The 21,266-nt window shown below is 43.8% G+C and overlaps 1 protein-coding gene across 1 annotated transcript in view; it reads right to left on the reverse strand.

The window, feature by feature from the left end:
- Positions 1-20,373, reverse strand: part of ptch1 (patched 1) — a 51,344-nt gene extending 30,971 nt beyond the window's left edge. The window contains exons 1-7 of the mRNA XM_070834170.1: positions 19,854-20,373; positions 18,042-18,234; positions 2,371-2,560; positions 1,973-2,042; positions 1,705-1,796; positions 276-474; positions 10-131 (exon numbers count right to left, since the gene is read on the reverse strand). Coding sequence (XP_070690271.1) covers positions 10-131; positions 276-474; positions 1,705-1,796; positions 1,973-2,042; positions 2,371-2,560; positions 18,042-18,234; positions 19,854-20,024 — 1,037 coding nt within the window. The 5' untranslated portion in view covers positions 20,025-20,373. The remainder of the gene's footprint in view (positions 1-9; positions 132-275; positions 475-1,704; positions 1,797-1,972; positions 2,043-2,370; positions 2,561-18,041; positions 18,235-19,853) is intronic.
- Positions 20,374-21,266: the final 893 nt, after the last annotated feature.

Raw genomic sequence — 21,266 nt, forward strand, 5'->3', positions numbered from 1 at the left:
GTATGTTACCTGAGCAGGGGTCCGCTGCCGTTCTTGGTGGTCCCTCCTACGATCAGTTCCTCCTGCCAGTGCATGTACTTCCTGGAAAGACCATGGCAGCCACCAGTCAGGGCCCGCGCCACGTCGAATGGCTGGTGCATTAAAGGCAACAGGCAAGAAAATGACTGTCAGCAGCTAGTCTCAAACTCAAAGACTTGATGTTTTACCAAAGCATATAAATGTTGCATGTGTACACAGATATTCCGAGCCAAAAGCTTGAGCCCACGTGTGCCTACCTTGGTTGAGTTCTTATTGGGCGCAGTGAGGGGGCAGTCAGGGTCTGCAGGGTTCAGGCAGGGTCTATCCATGTAGCCGTGTCCGACGTCTGCCTTTTCCAACATGTCCTCAAAGCTTTCAACAGGAAAGTTTGCCCTTCGCAAGTCCTCAAGAAACTCCTTAGGGTCAAAATTGGTCCACTGTAGAGGGTCTTTACCTCTGCAGAGATAAAAGTAAATAGGAAGACTGTTTAAATGATATGAATATGACCCTTTTAGTTAGTTAGCAATATAATAATAATCTGTCGCCATTGTGCATGTTGGTGTGAATTTCAGGTGTTATTTTATTTTCTCAAACCTTTACACTAAAATATTTGTAAACGGAGACAGACAGTGAGAGGATATAATGTATTCAAGGTTGGGTTGGATTTGTCAGATCTTTGAGTGTAGTTACCTCCAAATTTGACTTCACAAAACAGCCACATTTTTAAGAGCAGAAAAGAATCTCTTCCTTGCAAGGTGACAGAAAACAATAAATGGAGACCTATTCCTATCATGCAGTGGCACAGTGCTGAATTCCTGCTCCAAACCAGTCCTTGTCTCTCTATGCCTCACACATTCCAATCTCTCTTTCTCTGAATCTCTCTCTCTCTCTGTCATTCAGACTACATTGTATGTGCTTAACCAGGCTTGGGTTATTATCCCCAGCCTCCCAACCAGAACATAGTAAAAACCTTATTTAACATCTCACATACACACTCACACACGCACGCACGCACACTCTGAAGATGCAGACTCAAGCTGATACACTTTCACACATCGACAAAACACATGCATGGACTGAATGCACTGCAATGGCACACACTATGCGCATGCACACACACATGCAGAGGTAAAGGTCTGCTGAATATTACTGTAGCAGCAGGCCATTAGCAACAGAAGGGCCAGACAATGGTGTGAGGCCCAGGGCTGGAGAAAAACTATCGCCAGCGATACGCATGCCAGCAACCACTACAATAGAGCCTTCAGAGGGGATGAGTTCAGGACATACACACACACATGCACACACACTCTTGTTCCTCTGTGGTGTCTCTTTGGATGGCTTGAGCATGTTTGGGCAGCCTCTACTAAAAGGGTAAAAACAAGATCCTGAGATCCAGATCTCCTTCTCACTCTCTCTGTCTTGAAAGCTATCTGAAAATACATATACCCTATAAACCAATTCCATAACAAGCAATCGTGAACTCAGCGTTCAAGGTCTTAGAGTCTCCAAACCTAATTTTTATCAGTTTTGCCAACTGGCCTCAGAGTGAGGACAGCCCAATGTGTGCCCAATTAGGATTTTTTTAAAATAGCATTTGATCATTTGACCGCATGCTTGAAAAAGATTTGTCAATCTAATGATATGCTAAAAAAAAGGAAAAGTAAAAAAGGAGTTTTGTGTACTTACGGGAGATAGACCATTCCAGACTGGAGCTTGGCTCCCTCCCAGAAACAGTCCAAAGGGGTGATGATGAGGCAGGGATGTAGCTTTTCAATGATCTAATTGGACAACATATGGCCACACACAGCAGGATTGACACACATTGACAACAGGGAGCACATACAGAGGAAAGAATCAGAGACAAGATAGATAGAGGTTGTCATGGTAATGTTTCAATATGTTATAGAGATTAAATGAATGAATACATGGTTATAATGAATCATTTGCGTCTTACCTGATCCATAAAATGAGTTTCTGTGACTAGTTCGCCTGATTTGTAGCATAAATTTTCTAATTTCCATTGTCTGAAAGGGAGAACAAAAGAGTTTCTGTTCAGTTTTTGTTGGCCATTTAACACCATGAGTCCCTCAGGCTAGATTAAATGATGATAATAAATGATGAGAAATCTTTCACCATTATGAAGCACCAAAACATGGCTGAATATATGAAACAGAGGTATGCTGCATATACAGTTTGTATATACTGCATATGTGGACAGAGATAAATAATTGTGATATATTATTTTGGGCAAGTAAACCTGCATTATATATACATATATATGAATATGATGCTTAAACACTGACAGACAAAAGGCAGTACTAGAACGCAGGTAGACATGAAATAGTTGGTTACCTGTTATAAAGGTAAACATGAACTCTGCTGGCTCGGATAGCTGACTCCAGGTGCTGCAGGAGAGCCTCCACTGTAAGAACATTGGCTCCCTCCTCCCGCGGCGTCTGGATCATTAACTGAGGGTTAAACATGGCCTCCTCGCCTATCTTCTGTCGCGTGTACTTCAGTTCCTGGTTCACACGCCCACCGACTGGACAAAGAAGAGAGCATGTGTTTTACCTTCCATATTCAAACCTTCTGCTTTTTTTTTTTTCTTTGTTAGGTGTAACCTGATTTTAACTGACACAGTTTGCAGTAAACAAATTACTCTTCCAACAGTTAAGAAAATACATTAAAAAATACATGTATTATTATTATTATTAGTAGTAGTAGTAGTAGCACACATATGCCAATAATTAATTATTTGCATAATTAATAATAACAATAATCATAATGATAATAATACACCTACATACAATTAAAAAGAATACATCAACAGCCATGATGGAAATATGTCTTCATTGTGTTAAAGACAACTTTAATGCAGGAGTATAGGTGTCTTCGCGACACCAGAAAATCCATACAACAAATACAGATCTTAATCTTTCTAATGTGAAATTTGAATCTAATTATTTTTTAACTACAAAATGGTAAATAACGAGTGCTAAACACAGTTTATTCTAGGTACAAATATCTTTCCAATATTGATAGAAGGTGAGACAGCCTGAACACAGTTACTGTTACTCACACGCACACACACACACACACGCACGCACGAGAAGCATCATGTGCTAAAACATCTGTGGCTCAAGCAGTGATCCTCTGTGCAAAGCAAACTGAAAGACATCACAGCCTGGACACGACATTATCACACTTGTATCTTAAACAAAAGCACTTTGCTTACAGTGAGCTTGTACCACTACAATGCCAAACATTCTAACTCCTTTGAATCCAGAGGAGTAACATCACTCCAACAAATCCACATTTCACAAAACAGCTCAATGCTTCCACTCAAATTTGCTAACAAGTCAGCAGCGCCAGACCACGTTGACTGCATATGTGTGTGACAGTATGTGTGTGTGTTTGATAAAGAGAGGGAGACTCTATTCCAGGCTTTGCTCCCAGTATCGTGGTGGGACTAAGCCCTGTGCGTGCGCTCTCAGCTCTCAACTAGCCCGAGCTACAAAAGCAGCCTTTCAGGCCCTTTAGCTGCCCTGCTCCACCCCAGTACAGCCAAGGCAAGTCTGGCAAAGACACACACACACACACACATACACGGACAAATGCAGGCAACTACAGTCATGCAACCTTGGCTAAAATCTCAAATGTTTCAGTCAGATGCAAGATGTAACAAATGAATAACAAAAATGTGGCCCATAAATTTCAAAGCCATATAAAAATACATATTTTTTGGACCTTTCATACTCTATTCAGCCTGAGATATGTGTGTGCATGCATGTGCATCCTTCAGTTCAGTGTATCTGTGTCTGATTTACGAGCAGGGGACCCTTCCATCATCGGTGACTGAACGCTCAGTGAAAGCTCGGGCAATTTATAGGCATCTTCTTTCACTTGCTCACACACAAACACACACACACACACACACGAAAAATGCCCAGTGAGAGAGTCGACTGTGTGAAAAGTCTGTAACATTTTATTATGCCTTAATCCAATTTAACAATTCCGCTCGATTCATGCAACAGCAGGCATAGATTGAATATTTTCAGCCCATTGTAATGGCATTAAAGTTGAGCATAAGCATGCCTGTTCTGCTGAGCTGGACCACCCAGTCAGACCAATGGAACAGGGAGAGGGGGGGGGCATGTCTTGGGGCATTAGGAAAACACACTTGATTTCTTTTTTTCTGGACCCAAACAGCATTCCCATCTGATCCTGTCTGAAGGCATGTTTATAATACTCATCATTAATAGCAGGCGCAGGCTAACCGGAGCGACATGCTTTCCACTGCTAGGCCAGCTACACAGCTACGTTACACCGGCCCTCGCTTCAAAAGAGCACGCATGGAACTGATTTAGACCCTACACACACTGACAGTGCACTAACAAGTCGACATGTCTGGTACACTCAACGCTCAAACGCAAAGCTAGCCAAAGGGAAAATGGGATACGGAGAAAGAGGCAACCATTTTCAGTTTCTACATGTGCAAGGACATGAGGAAAAGTATAATAAAAAAAATACGAGAGGGACGAACTCAGAAAGAACTCACTGTCTGTTTTGAACACATTCCAAGTTGTGGACTGCCACCCAAAGACCTTGAGTTTACAGCAAGCAGCCAGGAATGGGACAAGTCAAAGGAATGTACTCTCTCTACAGGAAACAGCACATCACGGCCTCAGGCTTAGAGAATTCCACACTTCACGAGGTTACAGCGTTTTGGGGTCAACACTCACACAGCCTCGGGGTGAAATTAACACCCCAGCTGGACCAAGAAAATGTGTGTGAGTGTATGTGAGCGCACTGGTGTACGTGCGAGCATGTGCATGTGAATGTGTGCGTACACACAGCTGTGTTTCTTCAATGACACATATTCCCATATTCTTTCTCCTAAGAAAACTGGTTGACCCCAGCATGTGTTGATATCTTGGAGGTGTCCCGCTCCAGGCTCAGCTGCTGTGACCTAAAACAAAGTGTCACTGACTCTCAAATGCTTCCCATACCAGCTCCATCTCTCATTCACTTCCTCTCTTTCCTTATTCGATCCTTTCCACATCGCTGTCTTCTCTCATAACAAATTGACTTTGATTGTTGTTTGTTCTTTAGGTTACTGAGACAACTACCTAATGTGGGGAGTTGTAATGAACAAATGTTTGACATTTTTACATAATAAATGACTTAAATTAGATCAAATATCATTAATTACATTTTCAAACTTTTGTCATCAATTGCCAAATTGGTTTACTGCTGGAACGCCTGGTCTATTAATTGGCAAATCAATCAACAGAAAAGTAATCAGGAACAATTTAAGGTAATTGGATAATTTTATTCTGTAAAAACATATTCCAAAATTTCACCAAATACATTTTCTCAAAGGGGAACTTTTCCTGATTTTCTTCCGTTATAATCAACTTTGGATCGTCAATTTTCATCAATCAAAATTTTGGACGACAAGTAATTTGAATACGTCAGCTTGAACTTTGGTAACTTGTGATGGGCATTCATCATTATTATCATTTTATTTACCAAATAATTTGTCAGTTTATCAAGACAGTCTGCAGGTTCATTGCTAAAAAATGGTTCAAATGAAGCGTTTGACCAATCATCATGTCACACTGCCCTCTAGCAGCCATCTCTCGGTTCACACACCTATGAGAAGTTGACATGTACTGCCATCGGTGTCTGTGCGTTATATCCGTACATATGTGTGCTGCAATGCTTGTTGAATGATTTAAAACCTTGGCACTAAACCAAGCAGAAGAGAAGAGAAGAGAAAAGAAGAGAGGCAGGCCAATGTGTGTCACTGTATTGGAGCGTTCAGTGAGGGTATTCAGTGTGTTGCATAACATTAACCCCTGGTCCCCGCCATTCTTAAAGTAGGGGAACGGGGGGCGGTGGGGACGAAGTGAGAGAAAGTAGGTTTCTAAGGAACTGACATCACCCCCTCCCTCCTTTCAGTTCTGAACTCCCCCTCCTCTTCATACTCTCATTTTCTCTGTCTTTGCTCTATTCAGCTCTAGTTTGTGATTGGCCAGATCATGGTGGCAATCAGCCCGGCCCCTCTGTCAAAGCCAGCCCACCCCCCTTTCCCCTCGCCAACTTTCTCTCTTTTCCATGCAACTGACAACACCATAGCCCCACCCCCCCTGCACATCTCACGCCTGACAACGGAAGCATCCCACACTTTCAAGGAAAACACGCACCACTGGTGGCAAACAACTCTTGAGTGTAAGGTTGGTATTGAAATACACACATTCACACCTTGCTCACACTGTACATGCAAACATCGCACCTCCCACAAACAGAAGCACGAATGCCACTGCATCTCCACCTGAACATAAAGTAATAGTGTTTAACCTCCTTTCAGCAGATCTAGAACCAGTCTGAGGTCCCTTTCACCACCACTAGCAGAGGTCTGAAATATCTGAGCTTGCCATGAGATACAAAAGGGATTATCTGTTTGTGTGCATGCATACGTGAATATACTGTATGTAGGTGCATGTGGCTAAACACATCTTTGTGTGTGCGCTTGTGTGTGTGTGTGTGTGTGTGTGTGTGTGTAGAGAAAGGATTAGCTGGATTAGGCCCCCTCTCAGCAGGGACCCCCTGTGGTGAGGAGGAAGCCTCCCAAAACCAGGTCATCTCACTGCCACCAAGTCTACAGCGACCTCCCGTACCCTGAGCCCCCTATACCGCCAGAGGAATGACGAGGACTACACAGTTCTCTACAGAACACCTACATACGGATGTGATCTGAAAAAACATTCTCAAAAACTGCAAAAACAGCCAAAGGCTACAAAAAGGAAGCTACTTGTCAAGTCAGTATACGAAAATGCATGTGACTTTCATGCAGATGTTTGTTTTGCACGTGAGACCCACTTATCCTACCTTAGAGACAAGACATTTGTCAAATGTAAATGACAGGAATGGATAAGAAACAGGCCTTATACAGGAAGTGACACTTGTTGCATGAGATGTCACATGGCAATTGTTAATATAGGAATACATATGGAAAATCAAACACTGCTTATGCAAAGACTGATTTTCAAGTTACTTAAAAGCTTCAGCTAGATCCCTCTTGATCCCTGTGAGTGGTCAGTCTTTCAGGTATCGTTTCCTACACCAAGTCCCCACCTGATATCAGCATATGCAGTACATTTATATAGAAAATCTAATAATTAGGAAACCTTAAGACACAGCTGCTTATATTAGGTCTGATTTTCAAGTCACTCAAGAACTTTACAAATGAAAGGCGAATGTATTGAAGATATACTATAGATGGTTTTGTGTTGTTATTACAAACCCTAGCTGCTTGGTTCCTGCTACTGCTCAGTCTGTTCAGGTAGAGTTTCCCACAGTCAGTCCCCACACCTCACGTCAACAGCTCTTCTTTTCTCCTCCTTCCTATTCGTCTCCTTCTCAGCTGCTGCCGCCAATCACCTGACAGAGCTTTGATCACCCACCTGTTGTCTTTCTCCACCGTTCGTCTGCTTCTGCCTTTTACCATCTGCTGTCACTCTGTGTCTGTCCCTCACTTAAACTTTGTTTCTGGGCCTCTTCTGCAGAGTACACATCTGCTGCTTCATATTAGCCCTGCGACATCTTCATAGATCCGCTCAAAACCCTGGGTAAATGTCAAAGATTTTCTGCCATGAACCCAGACTTAAAGTATTGAGAACTTATTATATTGTGAAAATAAGATACGTGCATCGCTTCTAACTAATATTAACAACTTCTGAAAGAAACAACCAACCTGAATTGTTTCCAAAGTTGACTTGATGTTGCTTAACCTTTGAGTAACTTTTGTCTATCTGAAATCAGGACAATGTCAATGGAAGAGCAAAAGTGTGGCTTCGCCATCTTCAGCTTCTATTCTTTTCTTCCTAATCATATCAAAAATGCAAAAGCCTTACACAACATGGCAACAACTAGCCTCCCATTTCGCTTTTTTACAGTTTAATCATGTATTGTCAGTGTTCATGCTCTCTTTAACTTACTATCAAATTAAGTCACTGCTCCATTGCCATTCCCACATTTTGCAGAGGTGTTTGCAGGATGTTTCACTGAATGCTGAATGATGTTTTTACTGAAGGCAATTTTGCTCAAATATATGAAGTTATGTCACAGATTTTGTTGCATGAATTTCAATCCGTCTGGGACCCTTTATCAAAATGCACCCACTGTTTTCAACTGAGTTTAAGGGTGACTTCCACTCCCTCTCTGTTGTAGCAGCAGTGGCGAGCGTACTAGCAGTTCTAGTTGTAGCGGTAGCACACGCAGCAGTATACAAAGCAGTACTAGTAGTTTTGAACGTGGGCTCTGAAATGCAGGTGTGCACACAGCCACAAATATGTGATGAAAGGCCTCACTGAGAGCCGGGACCCTATCTGACCCATGGTGAGCCCCCCTCCTTCTCTTGCTCTCTCCCTCTCACTCTCTCTTTCCCTCTCTCCTTTCAGCTTTTAAAGAGGAGGGGGCTGCCACACAGGGGAAGGGTAAAACAAGCAAGGTAGAGAGTGGGTCGCTATGAAAGAAGAGAAAAAAAGTGAGGGGATGACGGAAAAGAGAATGAAATGGTGAGAAATGGTGAGAGAGTGGAGGTGCTCTGACGTGCAGCTGTAGCCGAGTGTCTCCTCATGAAGCTAGACGCCCCCGAGCACCCCGACCCCTGACACAAATGTGACACCCCAGTTGCCAACCCCTGCCCCCCACCCGTTCCTCTTGGAACCCCCACCCATATCACCAACTCTCACCCCCCAACTCCAGCATTACCATATGTATGGCTCCCCTCGCCCGTGATTATGCTAATCACCTGTCCGGCCCCTGCAGCCCCTAAAATGGGTGTATTTAGCAGTCGGCTGGCTCCCAATGCAGCTTCCCCTGGGCTCGAGGTGTACATTCACACACTCCTCAATGGGCAGATTCTTCCACGTTGCTGCCTTCATTCAGGTCCCACTCTCCCCTCCCAAACCCCCACCTCCACCCCGAAAAAAAAAATCCTATTCAATGCCAATGGATTCACAGAGCAGTGGAAAGAGTAGTAGGGGAATAAAACGCTGACAGAAAATCTGTGTTTGTAGCATCAGGCAAATGATGTGTTAATTGGAGATTTGATGATATTGCCGTTTAAGCATTAAAGTACCCCGAGGTATTACACTATTATAAGTAACAGTATAAAAAGAATTAGAAAAACCAAAAATCTTCATTAACTAGAGCTCTGTTAGGGGGAAAAATCATGTTAAATCTCCTGTCAGTGCCTGTGTTCCCCATGCTGCATTTACTGCCCTGTGACTGGCAGACAGACCAGCCATAACAGACGTGACATGAGCTTGAACAGCCAATCTCAACCAGCCATCTCTCTGTCATTTCCTGGAAAGATGGCCAGTGATTTCAGGTATCCCAAAAATCACACATTCCTAAGTGTGGAATATAGGACACAGAGACAGAGAGAGTGTGAATGGAAGAAAGAGAGAGAGAGACGAAACAAATCTGTAGATATTTTCCGGTTACTTCATTCTTGCATTCGTTTTTAGGGTTCTACGGTTACCTTTGCACTTGTAATCTTATGGTCACTGGGGTTGGGTATCATTAGAAAATTATCAATGTTGGTTCCACTAGGGTTCTTCAGTGCTAGTAATAAAACAATACTTTATTTGATACCTTAGTTTGGGAAATATAAACATGTTTAAACACTTTTTTCATTAACAAAATATCCTGAACTGCTCAATGCATCAGTGTAACACCTACATTTAATGTTTTTTGGCCACTTGAGGGCAGAGCAAAAAGCTGTAAACAGAACTGTCACCTTATAAAGTCGATATTGTGAACGTGTTAGTGAACACTTGCTTATTTGTTTGGCAATCTGTCGAATTAAGTCCAATATTCACTCTCCATTAAGTTCTGTTTTGCTCTCCACCAACTCCTGAGGGAAATATCTAGCTCTTTAGCTGCTTAATGCTGCACTATGTTCACCAGCTACTCGTCGACTTAGCTTGTGTGCTATTTGGTGCTGCACTCGTAGTGTACAGAGGGTTTTATGAAAAAATGAAATTGGTGCTTGCGGCAGCCAAACAACAGATCTGATGAGATCTGTGAGAGTGAACCAAAACATTGCGCATTAAGAGGATAAAGAGCTCCATAAAGCTGAGAGGAACTACAAAGTTGGATGATTACTTTCTGTGGGATTGTCACTTCTAGCTATCCCCTTTTATATTGCATGGAGACATTTGATCCATTGTTAATGTAACAAGAATTACAGCCTCGCAATTGTATGTCCCCACCAACCAGTCAAGTGCAGTTTACATCTACGTCTATCCAGGCTCACATTTATAGTGTAGAAGGAATTGGTTCTCATCTGACTCGAGGGTCTGAGGATAAAGTATGTTTGCTGTACAGATTGTGAAGCCCTTTGAGGCAATTTTTTGATTTATGATAAAGGGCTATACAAACAAAATGTATCTGACTTGACTTTGTTAAGCTTTTAAGTCTATTAGTTAATAAGTTCATTCAAGGAAACAAAAAAAGCAGAGAGCAATTCCTTGTATGTGCTCGGCCAATAAAGCGGATTCTGAAAGAAGACAGTAGACAATCCTTCAAATATGGAATTCGCTGCAAAGATGCAAGAAATTCTAAAATGGAGAAGTTTTACACCTCTTCAACCCAGCAGCAGAGAAGATCTATCGGATCACCACAGTTTCAAGGTGGGCACGCAAGATTAGGGTCATCAATTCAGTATCCAACCAAATGTGACATGTGGTCACAATCTCTCCTTCTGTTCATGAGCTCCGGCATTGAATAATGATCAGAAAAGTGTTGCTGGCGGACATAATCATGTCACAGAGAAGTTGACCAATGACCTTTTTGGATATAAAGTGTTATCACTTCATTATTTTATCCTATTAGACAATAGTTTGAAATCTTGTAATTCATAAATAGGGTATGAATTCTTGAGTTATGGACAAAAGCGTGTTTTTTGGAGGCCACAGTAAGCTTGACCTTTGACCACTAAAATCTAATCCAATTGAGTCCAATTGAGTCCAATTGAACGTTTGTGCTAAATTTGATGAAAATCCGTCTGGATGTTCCTGCGATAGTGGATGGACAAATGTACTGCAGACCGAGAATCCAAAATCATCATGCCTGATCAAAATAATGACCAAAGATTCAGCAAACATGTCTAAGAATCTGACTACGCAATAGCAAAGCTCAATCCACTCACGCGGTCATTGCAAGCAAGCAAAAGGTATGAACAGACAGTACTAAAACTTCCAATCTAGGACTGAAAAATGTAACATTTTAGGCATTTTACCCATGACACCCATGTTTTTTTTTTCATGTAATAAAGTTTTGGGAGCTTTGATTTAGTGTTGATGGTTACCTTTTTTTTCCTGTAGTGAATTTATTGTCCTGCATCTGGCCTAAATATAGGATGGGATTTGCATAAAACTACTCCTCTGTATTAGCTGTGAGCTGCCCTGATCAGATGCAAATATCTGAATTGAAAACCGGGGAGACAATGAGAGAAAAAAGTGATACCCAATCAGGCCGCGTTGCACCTAATAACATAACAGCCTGTTGTGTTGGGTCACAAGTGTTCCCAGTGCCCTAATGCTTCAGTCAGACTTGCCGGGCGGTCTCAATACAAGACACTATTTCACTCTGACGCATACTGACTCAGTCTGGAGCCCCAGACTTCTCAATCATCTGAGAGAGGAAATGTTTTATACCTCTGTATCTTTATGCCTTGCGTGTGCGTGTGTGGTACTTGTGTAATTGCTGTTGCTGCCAGATTTCTATGACGTTGTGCTGTAGGAATTGCAATGAACTATACTGCTACGTACGTAACCCATGTGTGCCAGAGGGGCTAAAAAATTCCAACGACACACACAATTTGGAAATGTTTATAGTATGTTTGCATGAAAAATTCTCTGTGCTGCAGTCTGAAAAGCATCAATCAGCACCCCAGTCTCTCTCCTGGTATACGGTAGGCACCGCAGCCAAAAGACAAACACACCACTGCTACTATTCTCTGTGTCTCTCCCTCTCTGTCTGTCTCTCTCTCTGGCAGTCAGCGCTATGAGGGAGGGAAGAGAGGAAAGGGGAAGAGGGAGGGAGGGCTAGGAGGGGAGGGAAGGGAGGGGAGGCCAGACCACCCTGCTCTCATGGCAGGGCTGAGTGTTTACATTGCCGTGGCTCACTCTGTAATACATCTGGCATTCTGAGGCCACTCTCTCCAGCCAGGGACGGGGGAGTGGTGGTGGTGGTGGAGAGAGGGGGGGGGGGGGGGGGGGGGGGGTCTGGGGTAAAGAGAGAGACCTTTCTGGCACAGAGGAAAAGAGAGGGATAGAGGAGCGAGAGAGGGAGAGAAGGAGGTAGAGGGGGGAGGGTAATTCTCTCCACAGTCTCCTGTGGTCGGTCATTCGCAGGGCTCTGGTTTTTGAATAAGAGCGCCTGAAAGAATGCAAAATGTAAACAGAGAGCTTGGAGGCATCTCAGGATGTCGTTTGTGAATGGGAGTGCGTTCGCCTTGAGAGAATATACACGCACATGCACAGCATGGTTAATGAGCAAAATTTTAAAAGTTATTTCGCATTTTCTTTCGCCAAGCAGGGCTAATATACACCAAACTGCTTTCAAATGAGGGAGAGCTACCTTGAGAAAACAGCGCTGTAAGTCTGTGTACAGTACCAGAGGCGCAATGTTTCCCCACACTAAATCCCTCACCAGCTAGCCTGCACTTTTCATCAACTCGTAAAGTTTAACACAACATGCTGGAATGTTATTCCTTCTATAGAGGTTTAATCCTGTTTGTAGTGAACTGATAAACACAAACTTAATTGAATGCAGTTTGGAAAAAGTGTGCATGTGTGTGTGCGTGCTTGTGTGTGACTGCCTACAATTATGCGAGAGAAAGTGAAGTAGATGGAGAGAGAAAGATAGATGACTCTATGAAGTGTATTCTGTGCAAACTAGGAAAAGATATTGGGTGTGGGAGCCTTTGCATGTTTGATTGCTTGCGGCTGCTGAATGAAAGCGGTTGGAGATAGAGCCTGAGGGACTGAGTGAAAGAAAAAGACAGAAAATGAGGAAAACAAATGAAGAGAAGAGAAGAGAAGATGAAGAAGAGAAAATAGCAAAAAGGGGCCCACTGAAATAGCTTGCCATGCCAGCCCTGGTCAGCCACCTACTCATTCACAGAACCAAAACTTCGCTGCATATGTGAATGTGTGTGTGTGTGTGTGCATCCATGCATGTATCAGTGCTCCCATACACATCAAACACTGGATAATTCAATCATGCAAACCACAATCCTCTCAGTGGAGACTCCACATTCAGGGCACTCCTCCTCCTCCTCCTCATCTTCGTCCACAAGAAAGGATGTCAAGGCTTCTTCCGCATGCAGTTAACATTATACTACTTTCTTCTCCACTGCCATTACCAGCAAAACAACAAAACAACCACCAGCTCTGTCAACTCAGCTCTTAATCACATTAGATACAAAACAGACATGCAAAGGAGGGAGGAGTTGAAGAAACTGTTTGGTCCTATCAGACTGGATTTTAAAACCTAACATCAGGATAACTGTTACCATATTGATATCAGGAATAAGCTCAGGAAGAAGACAGTCAGTTTCAAGCCAGAGGGACGATAAATCTTTGAAATTCGGAAGGGTGGGGGGTGTGCTACTTAGTGCCTTCTCTTTATCATGTTACTTCTCAACATGAAGTCTGTCATTAAAGCAGGAACAGTGACTCACACTTATGGAGAATTTGGATATCTATTTGAGTCTGAAATGTAATATAGTAATTCAGAGACTAAAGCAAAAATTACATCAGATTCACTGCCCTCTGCTGGAGGACAGATGTCAAAAGGTTAAACTCAAATTCATAAAAAGAAACACTGATACAAGAGAGCAAGGAATCCTCTCCCAACAACATCTGTACATGCATATGTACACGCAAATGTGTACATATGCACACATATGAACATGTACAGAACACATACAATGTCTAGTGACAGCTGTGACTTCTGCAGGAGCCCCCCCTCCCCTCCCCTCCCCTCTGCTGTGAGTCTTCACTCTGCACCCAGGCCACAGGGTGAGTATCAGGTGAGGTTTTAAATAGCGGGGCCCCTACGAGATGACCTCAGGGTCCCAGGGGTCTACCCCAGTGGCCCCTGCCCTCTACACTTATGTCCCCTAAGAAAGCGCTCCGGGACCCGAGCCTCCCCCTAGTCTGAAGCCTTTAGTCTACAATACATAGCCCTATACCCCTATCCAGGCCATAAATTTGGGGACTATAAAATCAATTTCAACTTAAATCACTCACACATATCTCTGTGTAGCTGAAGGAAAACAAAAGACATCTTCTGAATGCTAAAGGTGCCATCCTTTCTTTAGTCCATGTTAAAGCTACAGGCTAACCACAACTCAGCCCAGGTTACAGTACAGCTCCAGTTCATCTGTTAAATTTCAACATCAGCCCTAGCCTGGAGCTTGAGCTTCAAAATTTCAAACTTTTCTCCTGCCTGTACCCTCTCTCCCTCATCAACACAGCCCCTTGACCCTCGCCACATCTCCAGGTCCTCTCTCAGCACAGAAACAGAGCAAAAGAGTGAGGGGCTGTCCACAGGAAGGCCAATGTTTACGCGATACTGTTTTAATTAGAGGCAGGCGGTGCTGCTATTTTCTTTACAATTTGGCCTATGTTTGCCTTAACCCAGGATGCCAAGAGATGGCTCCATTTTCCATTTGTGGCCAGGAGGAACTCTGAAGGGGTCTTATTCCTCTCTTCCATGTCTCTACTCCCTGAATGTGGCTTATAGTTAATCAGCGCGAGATCATCTAGAATCATCTGCAATTTGAAACTGAGGATGTATCTGAAGTCGAACACGGGCCAATCTGTCTGCCTTCGCGACGCTGAGAGAAGCACACAGACGACGGCGGCGAGCCTCATTTGTGTGTGGGGAGAGGACAAGATAGGTGACCACAATACTACAACTTCCTGTTTGAAGTTTCCTTTGAGCGCCACAGTGGACATTAACACAGCATTTATCTGCAATGTGGGTGCAATCTGCCCTAAATACATGCCACTATCATCTTTATGCGGTCTAGGTAGAAACCAGGACTGTAAAGAGTATTACTATCATTCCCTAAATGTTTAGCTAAACACGAACCCCCATAGAGGTTTGACACCATCACCTCTTTGAGTGGCCATGCTTCTCACTCCCAATTGGTCTTTGTCGCTTTGACTAATAAACAGAACTTCCTGTGTCTGAGTGTTTATCAACAGTGCTGAGTGAGCACTGTGTGAGAGGAGACGATCCCTGCAAAAGCTGCGGCACGTGACGGTGCGTAGAATAAACACACTGGCCAGCTCTGGTACGCAGCTAATGGAGGTCTGCAGTAGACCTCCAGACTACCAGAAAGCAGGTGACGACAGACACAATATCAGATCACGAACATAAAAACGCAGCTCCAAGCAACCGTAAAGGAACGGAGAGCTCTAATATGAGCGGGGTGTATTGTGTGTGTGTGGAAGTGTGCGTGCGTCCACAGGCCACACAGCTTCCAGGCGGGGTCGTCCACGGGTCGCCTGCGGAGGGCAGTTCCAAATGAAACATAAACAGCCGCTCTGTCCTCTCCTCCTCTCTCCTCTTTTTCCTCTTGGATGATGGGCCAGTCCCCCAGCACGGCCCAGCACAGCGTTCCATGGTCCAGGCAGAACTAATCTATCCCTCAGCTGTGCAGTCTAATCTAAACAAACAGATCTTTCCCTATCAACATCTGGAACCCCTCATGTACCGGGACCTAGGAAACCACTGCAGCACAGTCTCTTTGTCAGTGTCTGTGTGTGTGTGAACAGGTCTCTGTGCATCGGTATGAGTTAGTGTGAGAACATGTTGCAGACGTCTACCAGAGGTCATTAGACTTGGTTCAACTGTCTGTCAGGTTTAACGTAAAGCCTATTCTAACAATGCAAGAACTCTATGGTGTAACTTCAGCTAAAGACAAAAGACTAAAAGGCCTATGAGGAAACAAAGGCTGTATAACAATTTAATCGTATGAGCCAATAAATTCGATGTTAGCTCTAGTAGTATCAGCACCATGGGGCTCGTGGATACTTTTTTTGAATTTAATGTTTCAGTCCACAAAACATCGAAGAATAATGAGAAATACCAGTCACAACTTACCGGGGCCTGAACTAATGGTTCTGACAAACACAAAAAGGGAATTTATGATGAAAATCACATTCGAGGAGCTGCAAAAAGACATTTTTATTTCTCAATAAATAATACCCTAAAAATCCACCCAAACAAGATTTTTTGACTATTAGACATTTCTCCCCGGGGTGGTTTTAAATGTGGCTCTAAAAGTTTTGCAGTTTGCTGCTTCATGGCGCAAAGCAGCTGAATTCAAGACAGTCACAATGTATTTTGATAGCTGAAAAGTGAGCAGAGCATCCATAGAAACTCAAGCAATATCTGCGGCACACTGGATCTCTCTGCTAAATACACTTCTTTCAGAGTGAGTGCGACATGGAAGAGTAAATAAAGAGTGATGCCCTTCAATTTCGTATGTTGTCGTGTTGTCATTTACAATGATATGAAACAGGGATGGCTGACAACCATCACAACACAGAGGCTGTTCCCAGCAAATATTTGATTATTTTATTTGAGAAATGACAATTAGTGATTGAATTAGTCAGCAGCAATTACTTTTCTGTCAATCCATGTGTTGACTAATCAATTTCAGCACTAAATGCTGATCAGTTGCAACTTAGTAGTTGCAGTGCCGAGTCTGGAATAACAGTCAGTTTCATATGATGCCCCTCAATGAGGTACACATGACTGAGGTTTGACGTGTGAAAACACTGTGTTCCTCTGAATACAATCAGGGGTCCTGTCCCAAAGAGGCTCCCCTCTGCCTAAACTGCTGCCAACTGCGCCTGCGCCACAGATTAGACGAAGACGCTGTCTGTCAGACCCCTGGAGGAGCACGCAAGGAGAGAGCAGCCAACCCAGGGAGGAGGTGGGTGTTTGATCTGTCCAGAGATCAGTCTGCTTTAATGTTTGATCCCATGAGCTACACATTGTTTATTTGAGGGAGGATAGTAGTTTAAAAGGGGAGAAAACAGAAAAGGCAGCCCCACAAATGTGACAACAGCGATTTGTAAACACAATGTTCTTTCTTTTTTTATGACCAAAATACTTATTCAATTTCTCAGCAGCAAAATCTGCTCCTCCATTCAGGACTCCTACAGCCGACTCTAGCCATAAGTGCAGGAATGCAGATCAAAGGAAAGGGAAAAAAAAGCACAGCCCCTTCCCCTTACCCCCCAAAGCACCACCCATAAGCAAAGTTCCTTTTTTTCTTAAAAAATTTCAGTCTTCACGAGCTGTCTCTGAAAAAAAAAAAAAAAGTGAGTGGCCTATCCACTCCACAAACACGAGTTCCTGTCCTCACTCCGCTTTTTCCCTGCAGCCGGAGACAAATCTTTTTGGAAAGTTGAGAGCTGTCCAAAACTGGACCACACACAGTCTCTGAGCATTCAACTGCTGGGGGCAGGCAGACACACACTCACACACACTCACACACTCTCACAAAATGGCGGCTTTGACAAAAATTTCCTCTACCCCAAAAGCTGCTTATGAACTTAATTACAACCTTACTTCTGTGTGCAGTTCCAGTCGCCCGCTTGCACATCTTGTGTGTGCATCTAACATAGTTTGAGAAACTGGAAGTGTGTTAGGGAAAATTAAATTATTTACAAGTTTCACTTGGCCGCTGGCCAGGGCCTAAACAATAAACAATACCTCTGGCTTGTTTACTAGCACCCACCTACCCTCCCTTCTTCCAAACTAAACCATCCCATGCTCTTCAAAACATGCAATATGAAATTGTATAAAAGCATTGAAATAAAAAATAGTCCCAGCATCTTACATTAAAACACACAAACACCTGAAAACAAACTGTACAACTTGTCAAAAACACCCAATAAAAAGTCAAAGTGTCTTACCTTCCACCCAGAGTTTCTCCACGTCCGTCTCCAAATTAGCTGCCCTTAAGCCCACAGCAAAAGCTCCAAAAATCATGAGACCCACAACCAAAAACTTTCCGCAGTTCTTTTGTATGTAACAGCCCAGCCTAAATAAAAGTCTCTGGAACTTCGCTCTCAGCCATAGAGGTGCTTTCCTCCCAGTCGCCTTCCCCTATGATGAGACAAGAGTCCTGATGTTACTGTCAATTGAAACACAAAACACTGCACTTACCTGGACAGGTAAATCTGTGGGAGTTAAGAGAAAAGGTTTAACATTATACAGACAAAGAGATGACTACCACAGGTGGTCCCAAATGTGTTCGTGCCGAAGAGTCTCAAAATCTTTTCAACTGCGGACCCTAATTTGACGGAGGGAACCTCACCTGAGAGGACTAGATTAACTAGAAGACTGGAAATGTCTCTTTGATGAAGACTCTACGGGGAAATGGGAGCGCTTGTCAAAATAATAACACATTCACTGCCTCGCTCTTCTAACCTATGATGATTGAAATATACACATCTGCTGACGACTGCCTACAAACCACTGAGGACTCCCCAGAGTGAAAGCCACAGGTTCTGTCATATCAGTAACATGTATAAACTGTAACCTTAGCAGGATACATGCAGAAGGAAGATATCTTCATCCTCTGCAGATCACCCACACACAGCCTGATCCGTGTCTGCCATTTCACCGCTGCAGTGATGAGTTATGAAGCCGCTAATGCAGAAAGACTGACGTTAAGGTGTCACAGATTTGAGTGGCTCCAAAATGGGTTTGCAGCTGGACCTCCGGAGAGGATGGAGGTAAATAAAAGAATATAGCTGTCAAGCCACAATCATACAGTGGGTGGCCTTTAGATAATAAGCCTCCCCTGTGTCTCTTTTTCACACAGAGATATCCTCATGCAAAGAAACAGCCTACAATGTCTCATAACCCTGCTTTGGATTCATAATACTCCTGTAGAATAGCACAGTACAGCTCCTGTGGATAGACTGGAACACACCTGAAAGTGTGCAGACTTTGCTCCCATCTCTACAAAAAGTCACACATTGTGGGAGTCATTTTGTATTGAAGTGGCCCACATTAACACCGACGCCCCCACACATATCAAACTGTGGCATTAAATCCCCTAAAACTGTGCGTGTGTGTGGGGGGGGAACCCACAGATCCCACCACACACAACTCCGCTCCCCGTCCAGCAGCCCGTGTGTTCCGGCCTGCATGCGGACTGGAGGAGCCATCACAGGGGGACTCACAATATTTGTGAACGGAAGAGGGCAGCCACATGGATTTTTCCCCCCTTTCTCTTTACGCGACTCTCTCTCTCTCTCAAGTTTAAATACTGTCATGCACAAACCTTCCTCTCGGCCACCAAAGAAACTTTTCACACGGCTCGCGAGCAGAGAAACGTCAAGTCGCGTGTTGTGAAACAGTCCGCGGTTGTGTTGTGTTGTGACTGTGACTGAAAGCTGCATGTTCTGCCTCGTCTGAGACCTTTACGGGCTGAGATGTTGTATTGGAGAGCAATCGAGCGGCTGTATTTGAGAATGCAACTTGTTTCACGTCCTAAAGCAGAAGCCGGCTGCGTGGGAAGAGTCGAAATGTTGCACTAAACAAAACAAAACAAAACAACCGTGGGCTTACTACAACCTTGCCTTACCCCTGCGTCCCCCTGCCCAGCCCGTCCCGTTACCTAGCAGCGACTGGACATAGTTTAGAAACTTTTCTCGGCGAATACAATGAAATCAAGACCACAGAGCTCTTTCTAGGTTAAGATGAGAAATAAGCACCTCTGATATTTGCTCCAATGCAAAGCCCGCATCGCAGTAACTCGGCCGCTGCAAATACTCCAAATCCAGCGGTGTGTTGCGGGAATAGTCCCCCCTGTTCCTCCGCGTTATCCTCGGCCGATCGGGGTCTCTGTTTTCCTGCTCGGAGGGCGCATTAGCAGCCGAGGCCATGTTGCGGGGACTGCGAGATGGTTACCGTTTCCCACTTTATAGTATTTCCCCGAAAGCGTGTAGCGATATCCCAAGGCAACAAAGTTTCACTCTCGGAGATCTCACACCCGTGAAGTAGGACTTCATACTCCTGTAGGAGACGGCGAGTCAAAGTCTGCGCCTTCCATCCCAACATTTCGTGATCCGGAGGTCTCCACCGCTTTCGCCGCACTCACCGTGTCTCTTAAAAAAGTAAGTTTCTCTCAAAAAGCGAGGTGCGCAAAGTGATTCCCATACACAAGTCGTCGGGTAAGAAACCTCGATGGTCGTTGCATTCTGGTGAGATCTATGTGGTCTTCCCCTGGGCCGCGCGTCACGGCCAACTCTGAGATTCAATAGAAGAGGAGAAAAAGACCTCTCTCCATTTGGAGGCAGAAAGGAGGAGGGGTGAAAATAAAAAAAAAAAAGGCTCGAGATCCCGCCTCTGGGGCTGTCAGATTGCAGGACTTTCTTGCATCTGATTGGTTCCAGAAGGGCAAAAATTACTCAGCAAACACGACTATTATTAGCTGCTTAGCAACAGCTCACTAAAGTAGGGAGACCACCCAGGCAGAGAGACCTCATGTGTACATCTCCAACTTCAGGGGAGGCTCGCCCTGGTGCGTTTGGTGCTTTGGGTTTCCTTAGTAGCGGTAAGTCGCTAGTAGGAGGCATTTCCTAAAGAGGACCTTAAGTCTGAGGCAAAGTACAAGATGTGAGAGTCGGAAGGGGATCGAGGAATGTCAGAACTGCAGTTTTTAACTTAGATTTTTTTTTTTTCTACCACCACCATGACGATAGTCGAGCCTCAAATTACAGCGGTTCAAGGGGAGGTCCCATATGTCGTGTTGACAATGTCAGCCCCTCAATGTATATAACCTTGTCTATACAGTGTGCACATGCTTTTATGTCATGTTATTCATTCACTACGCCGTTTGTGCAAATAGGAAGGGTACATACAAAACGTATATTATATTTTCGAGTTCAATAAAGCTCTGGTCACAATCAAACATGCAGATGCAAAATGATCATGTTTTGACAAAATGACTATGCACATATAACTGGGTAAAATGTCCACCTTTTTAAAATCACAATGCACAAAGATTTGTGATTTACGCGTTATTACGCATGGAGATGCCAATTTACCCTCTTTATTAAATTATTACTTAAACGATAAAGCCTACTTTTATTCAGAATCAAGAATCAACTTCATTGGCCAAGTTT

This window comes from Pempheris klunzingeri, chromosome 7 (assembly GCF_042242105.1).
Source record: "Pempheris klunzingeri isolate RE-2024b chromosome 7, fPemKlu1.hap1, whole genome shotgun sequence".
NCBI classification, from domain to species: domain Eukaryota; kingdom Metazoa; phylum Chordata; class Actinopteri; order Acropomatiformes; family Pempheridae; genus Pempheris; species Pempheris klunzingeri.